Source organism: Salmo trutta, chromosome 15, assembly GCF_901001165.1.
Source record: "Salmo trutta chromosome 15, fSalTru1.1, whole genome shotgun sequence".
Lineage (NCBI taxonomy): Eukaryota > Metazoa > Chordata > Actinopteri > Salmoniformes > Salmonidae > Salmo > Salmo trutta.
The window spans coordinates 25,392,480-25,404,533 of record NC_042971.1 but is presented as its reverse complement, the minus strand read 5'-3'; the positions used below and the strand labels follow the sequence as shown (position 1 = coordinate 25,404,533).

At 42.8% G+C, this 12,054-nt stretch overlaps 1 protein-coding gene and 1 long non-coding RNA gene across 6 annotated transcripts in view; one reads left to right on the top strand and one right to left on the bottom strand.

The window, feature by feature from the left end:
• LOC115148681 (roundabout homolog 3) overlaps positions 1-11,780 on the top strand; it is a 304,721-nt gene extending 292,941 nt beyond the window's left edge. For 4 of the 5 annotated variants that reach the window (XM_029690781.1, XM_029690784.1, XM_029690783.1 and 1 more), the window contains 4 exons: positions 4,538-4,654; positions 7,745-7,930; positions 8,327-8,483; positions 11,005-11,780. In XM_029690781.1, coding sequence (XP_029546641.1) covers positions 4,538-4,654; positions 7,745-7,930; positions 8,327-8,483; positions 11,005-11,011 — 467 coding nt within the window. In that variant the 3' untranslated portion in view covers positions 11,012-11,780. The remainder of the gene's footprint in view (positions 1-4,537; positions 4,655-7,744; positions 7,931-8,326; positions 8,484-11,004) is intronic. The other variant, XM_029690782.1, reaches the window with a different exon arrangement.
• On the bottom strand, positions 8,518-11,008 carry LOC115148682 (uncharacterized). The gene is made up of 2 exons (XR_003866716.1): positions 10,914-11,008; positions 8,518-8,555 (listed from the first exon to the last, which is right to left on the bottom strand). It is a non-coding gene; the product is annotated as an uncharacterized LOC115148682 (long non-coding RNA).
• Positions 11,781-12,054: the final 274 nt, after the last annotated feature.

Sequence of the window (12,054 nt, the reverse complement as noted above, 5' to 3'; positions counted from 1 at the left end):
CTCAGGAGGGATTTTGTCCCACTCCTCTTTGCAGATCTTCTTCAAGTCATTAAGGTTTCGAGGCTGACGTTTGGCAACTCGAACCTTCAGCTCCCTCCACAGATTTTCTATGGGATTAAGGTCTGGAGACTGGCTAGGCCATTCCAGGACCTCAATGTGCTTCTTCTTGAGCCACTCCTTTGTTGTCTTGGCCGTGTGTTTTGGGTCATTGTCATGCTGGAATACCCATCCACGACCCATTTTCAATGCCCTGGCTGAGGGAAGAAGGTTCTCACCCAAGATTTGACCATCGTCCATCGTCCCTTTGATGCTCTAAAGTTGTCCTGTCCCCTTAGCAGAAAAACACCCCCAAAGCATAATGTTTCCACCTCCATGTTTGACGGTGGGGATGTTGTTCTTGGGGTCATAGGCAGCATTCCTCCTCCTCCTAACACAGCGAGGTGAGTTGATGCCAAAGAGCTCCATTTTGGTCTCATCTGACCACAACACTTTCACCCAGTTGTCCTCTGAATCATTCAGATGTTCATTGGCAAACTTCAGATGGGCATGTATATGTGCTTTCTTGAGCAGGGAGACCTTGCGGCGCTGCAGGATTTCAGTCCTTCACGGCGTAGTGTGTTACCAATTGTTTTCTTGGTGACTATTTATTTTTATTTATTTTTTATTTCACCTTTATTTAACCAGGTAGGCAAGTTGAGAACAAGTTCTCATTTACAATTGCGACCTGGCCAAGATAAAGCAAAGCAGTTCGACAACATACAACAACACAGAGTTACACATGGAGTAAAACAAACATACAGTCAATAATACAGTAGAAAAATACGTCTATATACAATGTGAGCAAATGAGGTGAGATAAGGGAGGTAAAGGCAAAAAAGGCCATGGTGGCAAAGTAAATACAATATAGCAAGTAAAACACTGGAATGGTAGATTTGTAGTAGAAGAAAGTGCAATGTAGAAATAGAAATAATGGGGTGCAAAGGAGCAAAGTAAATTAAATAAATACAGTAGTAGAAGAGGTAGTTGTTTGGGCTAAATTATAGATGGGCTATGTACAGGTGCAGTGATCTGTGAGCTGCTCTGACAGCTGGTGCTTAAAGCTAGTGAGGGAGATAAGTGATTCCAGTTTCAGAGATTTTTGTAGTTCGTTCCAGTCATTGGCAGCAGAGAACTGGAAGGAGAGACGGCCAAAGGAGGAATTGGCTTTGGGGGTGACCAGAGAGATATACCTGCTGGAGCACATGCTACAGGTGGGTGCTGCTATGGTGACCAGTGAGCGGAGATAAGGGGGGACTTTACCTAGCAGGGTCTTGTAGATGACCTGGAGCCAGTGGGTTTGGCGACGATTATGAAGCGAATGCCAGCCAACGAGAGCGTACAGGTCGCAGTGGTAGGTAGTATATGGGGCTTTGGTGACAAAACAGATGGCACTGTGATAGACTGCATCCAGTTTGTTGAGTAGGGTATTGGAGGCTATTTTGTAAATTACATTGCCGAAGTCGAGGATCGGTAGGATTGTCAGTTTTACGAGGGTATGTTTGGCAGCATGAGTGAAGGATGCTTTGTTGCGTAATAGGAAGCCAGTTCTAGATTTAACTTTGGATTGGAGATGTTTGATGTGAGTCTGGAAGGATAGTTTACAGTCTAACCAGACACCTAGGTATTTGTAGTTGTCCACATATTCTAAGTCAGAACCGTCCAGAGTAGTGATGCTGGACAGGCGGACAGGTGCAGGCAGCGATCGGTTGAAGAGCATGCATTTAGTTTTACTTGTATTTAGGAGCAGTTGGAGGCCACGGAAGGAGAGTTGTATGGCATTGAAGCTCGTCTGGATGGTTGTTAACACAGTGTCCAAAGAAGGGCCAGAAGTATACAGAATGGTGTCGTCTGCGTAGAGGTGGATCAGAGAATCACCAGGAGCGAGAGCAACATCATTGATGTATACAGAGAAAAGAGTCAGCCCGAGAATTGAACCCTGTGGCATCCCCATAGAGACTGCCAGAGGTCCGGACAACAGGCCCTCGGATTTGACACACTGAACTCTATCAGAGAAGTAGTTGGTGAACCAGGCGATGCAATCGTTTGAGAAACCAAGGCTATTGAGTCTGCCGATGAGGATGTGGTGATTGACAGAGTCGAAAGCTTTGGCCAGGTCAATGAATACGGCAGCACAGTATTGTTTCTTATCGATGGCGGTTACGATATCGTTTAGGACCTTGAGCGTGGCTGAGGTGCACCCATGACCAGCTCTGAAACCAGATTGCATAGCGGAGAGGGTGCGGTGGGATTCGAAATGGTCGGTAATCTGTTTGTTGACTTGGCTTTCGAAGACCTTAGAAAGGCAGAGTAGGATGGATGTTGGTCTGTAGCAATTTGGGTCAAGAGTGTCCCCTCCTTTGAAGAGGGGGATGACAGCAGCTGCTTTCCAATCTATGGGAATATCAGACGACACGAAAGAGAGGTTGAACAGGCTAGTAATAGGGGTTGCAATAATTTCGGCAGATAATTTAAGAAAGAAAGGGTCCAGATTGTCTAGCCCGGCTGATTTGTAGGGGTCCAGATTTTGCAGCTCTTTCAGAACATCAGCTGAATGGATTTGGGAGAAGGAGAAATGGGGAAGGCTTGGGCAAGTAGCTGTGGGGGGTGCAGTGCTGTTGACTGCAGTAGGGGTAGCCAGGCGGAAAGCATGGCCAGCCGTAGAAAAATGCTTATTGAAATTCTCAATTATAGTGGGTTTATGGGTGGTGACAGAGTTTCCTATCCTCAGTGCAGTGGGCAGTTGGGAGTAAGTGTTCTTATTCTCCATGGACTTTACAATGTCCCAGAACTTTTTTGAATTTGTGTTGCAGGAAGCAAATTTCTGCTTGAAAAAGCTAGCCTTGGCTTTTCTAACTGCCTGTGTATATTGGTTTCTAACTTCCCTGAAAAGTTGCATATCAAGGGGGCTGTTCGATGCTAATGCAGAACGCCACAGGATGTTTTTGTGTTGGTTAAGGGCAGTCAGGTCTGGGGAGAACCAAGGGCTCTATCTGTTCCTGGTTCTACATTTTTTGAATGGGGCATGCTTATTTAAGATGGTGTGGAAGGCATTTAAAAAATAAATAACCAGGCATCCTCTACTGACGGGATGAGGTCAATATCCTTCCAGGATACCAGGGCCAGATCGATTAGAAAGGCTTGCTCGCTGAAATGTTTCAGGGAGCGTTTGACAGTGATGAGTGGAGGTCGTTTGACCGCTGACCCATTACGGATGCAGGCAATGAGGCAGTGATCGCTGAGCTCTTGGTTGAAAACAGCAGAGGTGTATTTAGAGGGCAAGTTGGTTAGGATGATATCTATGAGGGTGCCAGTGTTTACGGCTTTGGGGTGGTACCTGGTGGGTTCATTAATAATTTGTGTGAGATTGAGGGCATCAAGCTTGGATTGTAGGTTGGCTGGGGTGTTAAGCATGTCCCAGTTTAGGTCACCTAGTAGCACGAGCTCTGAGGATAGATGGGGGGCAATCAGTTCACATATGGTATCCAGAGCACAGCTGGGGGCCGAGGGTGGTCTATAGCAGGCGGCAACGGTAAGAGACTTGTTTTTAGAGAGATGGATTTTTAAAAGTAGAAGTTCAAATTGTTTGGTAACAGACCTGGATAGTAGGACTATGGGACTATGGTCCCAGCTGCCTTGAGATCATTGACAAGATCCTCCTGTGTAGTTCTTGGCTGATTCCTCACCGTTCTCATGATCATTGCAACTCCACGAGGTGAGATCTTGCATGGAGCCCCAGGCCGAGGGAGATTGACAGTTCTTTTGTGTTTCTTCCATTTGCGAATAATCACACCAACTGTTGTCACCTTCTCACCAAGCTGCTTGGCGATGGTCTTGTAGCCCATTCCAGCCTTGTGTAGGTCTACAATCTTGTCCCTGACATCCCTGGAGAGCTCTTTGGTCTTGGCCATGGTGGAGAGTTTGGAATCTGATTGATTGATTGCTTCTTTGGACAGGTGTCTTTTATACAGGTAACAAACTGAGATTAGGAGCACTCCCTTTAAGAGTGTGCTCCTAATCTCAGTTTGTTACCTGTATAAAAGACACCCGGGAGCCAGAAATCTTTCTGATTGAGAGGGGGTCAAATACTTATTTCCCTCATTAAAATGAAAATCAATTTATAACATTTTTGACATGTGTTTTTCTGGATTTCTTTGTTGTTATTCTGTCTCTCACTGTTCAAATAAACCTACCATTAAAATTACAGACTGATAATTTCTTTGTCAGTGGTCAAACGTACAAAATCAGCAGGGGATCAAATACTTTTTTCCCTCACTGTACATGCATGCACACACACATGCACGCACGCACACACAACATTAACAGAAAATGATTTTAATTTATGTCCGGTATGTAATTCGTAATACCTAAACAAAGAGCTGGAATTACATAAGACATTGCAATGTTGTTATTTGCAATGTTGTCCATGTACAGTGCTTAAAAGGACCCATAACCCCATTATCTTATAGCAATTTTTTATTTCTCTCTGGCTGACGTACAGTAAGAGCTCTGTCATCCCCAGCAGACAACACACAAACTCCCCCTGGCCAGAAGTCGCGAGTGAAAAAGAAGACCTCCAAGGGCGGAGCTTACAGAAGAGAGGTGCTGAACCAAGGAGGTTAGTGTTTCAAGTGTAATTAACAATGCAGAAATAATAAAAGATAAATGGCTCAGTAGAATAGAAGTATAACACAGGAAGACACAATTTATAGTCCAATATTTACATGTATTGGGGAATGGGTGATTGGCAGGCAAGTGTTTAAATTGTGGAGTGTTTAACAATCAAAATAAGAGTCTGGCAGCAGCAGTTGTGATGTGTGTGTAGCATGAATGTACACTACCGGTCAAAAGTTTGGACACGTACTCATTCAAGGGTTGTTCTTTATTTTTACTATTTTCTACTTTGTAGAATAATAGTGAAGACATCAAAACTATGAAATAACACATATGGAATCATGTAGTAATCAAAAAAGTGTTAAACAAATCAAAATATATTTTAGATTCTTTAAATTATCCACCCTTCTCCTTGATGACAGCTTTGCACACTCTTGGCATTCTCTCAACCAGCAATATGAGTTAGTCACCTGGAATGCATTTAAATTAACCTCACTAGGGTACGTTGGCCAACATCCAGTGAAATTGCAGAGCGCCAAATTCAAAAACAGAAATACTCATTATAAAAATTCATAAAACATACAAGTGTTATACATTGGTTTAAAGATTAACTTCTTGTTAATCCAACCACTGTGTCAGATTTCAAAAAGGCTTTACGGCGAAAGCATACCATGCGATTATCTGAGAACAGCGCCCAGCAGACAAATCATTACAAACAGTTACCAGCCAAATAGAGGAGTTACACAAGTCAGAAATAGCAATAAAATGTATCACTTACCTTTGATCTGCATATGGTTGCACTCACAAGACTCCCATTTACTCAATAAATGTTTGTTTGTTCGATAAAGTCCCTGTTTATATACAAAAACCTCCGTTTTGTTGGTGCGTTTTGTTCAGTAATCCACAGGCTCAAACGCAGTCAAAACAAAACAGGCAGACGAAAAATCCAAATAGTATCCGTAAAGTTCGTAGAAACATGTCAAACGATGTTTATAATCAATCCTCAGGTTGTTTTTAGCCTAAATAATCGATAATATTTCAACCAGACAATAACGGTGTCAATATAAAAGGTAAACAAGAAAGGCGCGCTCTCAGTCGTGCGCATGAAAAACCTCTAGGACACTGTAGGGTCCACTCATTCAGAGTGGTCTTACTCTCTCATTTTTCAGAATACAAGCCTGAAACCATTTCTAAAGACTGTTGTCATCCTGTGGAAGCCATAGGAAGTACAATTTGAGTCCTAAGTCAATGGATACTGTAATGGCATTCAATAGAAAACTACAAACATAAACAAATCCCACTTCCTGGATGGATTTTTCTCAGGTTTTTGCCTGCCAAATCAGTTCTGTTATACTCACAGACATGATTTCGTTTTGGAAACTTTAGAGTGTTTTCTATCCAAATCTACCAATTATATACATATCCTAGCTTCTGGGCCTGAGTAGCAGGCAGTTTACTTTGGCCCACGCTTTTCATCTGGAAGTGAAAATAGTACCCTAGTGAAGTTAACAACTGTGCCTTGTTAAAAGTCAATTTCTTTCCTTCTTAATGCATTTCAGCCAATCAGTTGTGTTGTGACAAGGTAGGGGTGGTATATTGAAGATAGCCATATTTGGTGAAGACCAAGTCCATATTATGGCAAGAACAACACAAATAAGCAAAGAGAAACAAAACTCCATCATTACTTTAATTCATGAAGGTCATTTAATGCGGAAAATTTCAAACACTTTGAACGTTTCAAGTGCAGTCGCATAAACCATCAAGCGCAATGATGAAACTGGCTCTCATGAAGACCGCTGCAGAGGATAAGTTCATTAGAGTTATCTGCACTTCAGATTGCAGCCACATAACAGACACATCTCAACAACAACTGTTCAGAGGAGACTGCGTGAATCAGGCCTTTATGGTTGAATTGCTGCAAAGAAACCACTACTAAAGGACACCAATAAGAAGAAGAGACTTGTTTGGGCCAAGAAACACGAGCAGTGGACATTAGACCGGTGGAAATCTGGACCGGTGGAGTCCAAATTTGAGATTTTTGGTTCCAACAGCTGTGTCTATGTGAGACACAGAATAGGTGAACGGATTATCTCCGCATGTGTGGTTCCCACCGTGAAGCATGGAGGAGGTGTGGGGGTGCTTTGCTGGTGACACTGTCTGTGATTTATTTAGAATTCAAGGCACACTTAACCAGCTTGGCTAACACAGCATTCTGCAGCGATACGCCATCCCGGTTTGCGCTTAGTGGGACTATCATTTGTTTTTCAACAGGACAATGGTCCAAAACACACCTCCAGGCTCTGTAAGGGCTATTTGACCAAGGAGAGTGATGGAGTGCTGCATCAGATGACCTGGCCTCCACAATCACCCGACCTCAACCCAATTAAAATGGTTTGTGATGAGTTGGACCGCAGAGTAAAGGAAAAGCAGCCAACAAGTGCTCAGCATATGTGGGAACTCCTTCAAGACTGTTAGAAAAGCATTCCTCATGAAGCTGGTTGAGAGAATGCCAAGAGTGTGCAAAGCTGTCATCAAGGCAAAAGGTGGCTACTTTGAAGAATCTAAAATCTAAAATATATTTTGATTTGTTTAATTAACACTTTTTTGGTTGCTACATGATTCCATATGTGTTATTTCATAGTTTTGATGTCTTCACTATTATTCTACAATGTAGAAAATAGTAAAAATAAAGAAAAACCCTTGAATGAGTAGGTGTGTCCAAACTTTTGACTGGTACTGTATATATGTATGTGTGGGTGTGTGCATGAGTGAGTGAGTTCATGTTTGCTAAGGTGCAGTGGTCAGTCCAGTTTAGTGTTCAGCAGTCTGATGGTTTGTAGATAGAAACTGTCTGGTATCAGACCTCATGCTCCGATACCGTCTGCCCCACGGTAAGGGAGTGAACATCTCGTAGTTGGGGTGTGTGTGCATACGTGTTTGGACGAATGAACAAACAAATCAATGAATGTGTGTTGAGCATGTCTCTCTGTGTGTAAAGCCTACATAATGTATGTTTGCCTATATGCTTATATTTACTGTTCTTCCATTGCAGTGTAACCCTAACCCTGTTGTCCTTGTCTGTCTTCTCCTCCAGACCTCCCCCCTCCACCAGAGCCACCTCCAGAGAACGGAGCAGTTCGGGGCCCAGCAGGGACTGTAGAATGTGGCAACACATCCCTGGACAGAGAGGGGGGCCCCGGGACCTTGTCCTCCATGGAGAGGAAAGAAGGAGAGCGGAGCACTCCCAACAGGAAGGGATCGGGACAGCGACGCCAAGACGGTGAGTGGTGCAGATACTGAAGTGTGTTGTTCACTCACATGCTTAGTCTCATATTCACAACACACACACAAGCACAGCCAGAGCCTTTGCAGTGGCCTATTAGCACTCACACCCAAACACAGTCACTCATTCACCTGGAAAATACTCATTCACACAAATAATAATACATAAATCAATCATGCTCATGAACACGTTCTCTCACACTCACTAACATATGAATACATTTCAATTCACAAATCCATCCATTAAAAACTCATGACTTAGTACTCCCTCCATCCTACAAGATCCTCTTATCAGTAGAATATAGCCATTTCTCTTACTCTCCATTCCCAACATGTACATCTCTGATCCCTGACCCTAACTCTCCCCTCTCACCCAATCCCATCTCCTCCACAGATGAGGACCTGATCTCATATGGCAAATCCAGCTACCTGGCGGGGCGGGGGGGTCATATGTCCAGCAACTGCTCCACCACAGGAAGCTCCTCATCGCGGGGCTCCACAGGGTCACGAGGGGGTCACTGCCCGGGCAGGAAACGCAACGAGGAGAGAAGGTGATACAAGGTTTCTGGTTCTTGGCAGCCACAATATCGCTGGTTTTCTCTTCTCTCTGGCATTTAGTTGAGCTATTCATATCAGGAAGGGGGGCAAGAAGAGACACTACGGTTAAGGTAATAGTGGTAGTAGAAGGGGACCATGGTGGGTTCTAGTTCTTGGGAGCTACAATGTCTACTGGTGTTCAGGGGTTATTTGGGGGCTGAGAAGAGAGATACTACAGATGAGGTGACCTAGGGTAATGTCATGTTTTGTGTTTTAGCTAAGACAGGGATAGGCAACTCTATTTTTTCTCTCTTTTTTTAGCTTTAATATTGTAAATAGATTGTGGTTTCTGTCAATGTAATTGTCCGCATCATTTCCAATCCCCCATATATATATATTTTTAAATATATTTTCCTTTATTATTTTCCCCTAACCCTATCATCCCTCACCTAATTGGAGTAAATTAATGGACAACAACACTTAGGCTTCTACTTCCAGCGTATACATACTATAGGCAACTCTTTGTCCGCTGGTCTCTTTTAAAAAATTCACTAGTTAACGAGTGTCAGCTCAAGATCTTTCCCTGCAGCCACTGTATCTCACAGGGCCAAAAATGTTGCAGCTTTCATAGACCATGTACTATGAAAATACATACATCAATTCATTCAAGTGTGCCCCTTTACCCCGCATTGGTCTTTGTCAATAAAACAAAGTACAGATCAGTATCCAGCAAATGTATTCAGTTTCTGTACACAGTTCAGGGCATAGATAATATAACAGTTAAATTGTTTATGGTTCAGGGCTAGTGTCATACGTGTGTAAATAATCATTCACTAGCATGGAAATGCTGACATGAGGGATAACTGAGCAAAATGACAAGCCCTGTCAAGCGTACTGATATCTACTATTGCTCACAAATACTATAGTTCTCTCTATAAAACACACACGCTCACAAATGATTTCTCTCGCCATAAAAAGATGTGCATACACGCACACACACAAAACACAAAATCCCCTGCACAGTGTGGGATAATGTCAAACTCAGCCCCCCCCACCCCACTCTCGCTCTGTAGTACACTGAGGGTACACTTCTTTGTGGGATCGCTGCTTTAAGTGCACTCTGCGCAGGCTCCCTAGTGAGGGGGTAGAAGGCCTTTTAAGTGGGTACAAGCTGTGTAGTATGTCCCCCGGGCTAAAAAAGACTAGAAAATAAACAACCGCAACAACATTTTGACATCTTTTTCAAAAATGACTTTAGTTGTCAAACTACTGTATAACCACTTACTGGTACATTGCATTTGCTCTGTGCACCCATGGTGATTCCCAGTGGTAACTTACACTGTGCTACTAGCTTTCAACTGCCACTGTTGCGACCATTGTACCTCGATCTAAACAGAAAATTGGTAATATTGTAGTATTAAGTATCTTAATGTTTGCCAAATATAAAATATACAGCATCTACCAACCTATCACCACGTCTAGCTTTGTCATTCATTCAGCTAGGCTATGCTCAGTAGAGCTTCAGCCAATTTGTACTAGATGACCTCGTTTATTAGGTGCAGAATTGGCTCTGTCGGTCCAGACACTGTCCTACAGACCTGCTGGTTCTCAGGCGATCGGTGACCCAACGATAGGTCATTCCCCTTTGACCTGCATTAGAGATCTAACATGGGGAAAAGCCTCACAGTACTCCCCCCCGCACCCCCTGTGGACTACCCAGGAACTCACTCTGATGCCCCCCTCATCTCCACTTCCCTTCGTGCTCCACCAGGAACATTAAAGCCAGGGCCTTACAATAGATGGGCTGTGTGTTTCACTGGGAGACAGTTTCGTGTTACCCCTCTTCTGTCACGGTGCTGAGCGTTATCTTTCCACTTGGACAGAGCGGGTGAATGAGGGGGCTTGGTTTGAATGGGGGGTAGGGGCGAGGGTCTTTACACTGGGGATGTGTTTTGTGTGACTTGACTTCCTTGTTTAACAGCCAATCCCTCAAATGATTACTGAGTCAAGTAGTCTATGAAGGACGAACAAGAGCCAGTACAAAAAAAAAGAAATGCATGAAATGAAATGTATGCATTCACTACTGTAAGTCACTCTGGATAAGAGTGTCTGCTAAATGACTAAAATGTCATGTAAAATGTAAGAGCTGCTCCCATAGGGTGGTTGACCAGCGTTTTCGGTTACAGTGAGATAGAGCTGAAGAGGGGTTTTTAGAAACATTCTATGGTTATTAGTCCAAATTTGGGTTTTATTCCAACATTTGATCGTTTATAATTTAGCCACCTGGGTTGTTAAGCTCCTCTGATTTAGTTTTATAGCTGGTTTCCGCTTTGAAAATGAATTGACAAATCAAATGCATTTTGTTGTATTTAAATCAAGCGATGTAGACGGACTTTGTGATTTATGAGAATCATCCTCAATGCATGCTTTGTTAGAGCTCCTACCTGTTATGTGCAGATAATAAACAAGCCTTGGCTTTCTGCTTTTTGTTCCTTTTTTCACATGTTTTCTGACACGTTTGTCTGTCTTTTTCAGGAAATGAGATAAGTGGAGACAGGAACATTCTCACGTAGAAACAAAACACGTTCCTTTGATGCCTCCCATTTTCTTTTTTTCCATCGACGCAAACAGCTACAAAATAAAGAATATGATCACATTCTAAGGAACAATGGAAGAAGAACGGACTTTCATCATTTTTTTGCTATTATTATGATTATTTATGACTTTTGGGCTCATCCCGCATTCATTTGTAAATAGCCATCTCTGTACTGTTTTTACGTGGGTTCTGGATACAGGGATAGAAAAAGTATATTGTATTTATAAGGAAAAAAAGGTCCAATATTATAAACAGTTAATGTCTTGAATGTGCCAACCTCTTTTTGTATAAATGCATACCGTTTCGAGAAGCATAAAGGCTATTGCACCTGTTGTGGCGGAGAAACAACAAAAAATATGGAGCACAATGTGTGTTGTCAGGCAGCCGGCCGGACAGATAAAACTGCAGGGGGTTCGTCGTCCTCTCAGGACGCCGCTGCCTGTCTTCTCTGTCGTCTTTGGATCCCTATCGCCTGTCGTCCGATGAGAATGTCGTTCTTTTCTACGTTAGTTTTTTTTTTACAGAGAAAGCTTGTTGTGAAAAGATTGTAACCGTCACTTTTGAAGGAGTGTTGCTGCAATTGTGCGATGACTTGCATATTCTGTTAAAAAAAAGAAAATACCTGTTCTGTCGACTAACTTTTTGGTAGTCTTGTTGTTTTGTAAAAATACAATAAAATACATTTGTTGAACAATAAATACACTTTTTTACTTTACAGGGTGACTGCACTTCCTGATTTAGCCTCGTTTTGAAGATTGCGCATTAAGAATTGCTAGCAGCCATGACTGAAGGCAAATGAGTCTTGTCTTTGAGGATGTGGTTTGACGTGGGTGTGCTATGTCAGAGAGGAAGAGGCGAAGCGAGTGGGATAACTGCGCCCAAAATCTGTCTTCTCCACCAGATTGGTTAACAAAAAATGAATGGCTTATTTGCTATGTGTGACTTATTTGACTGAATGGAAGTTTCGCAGTGCTTAGGTTGTTACGAGT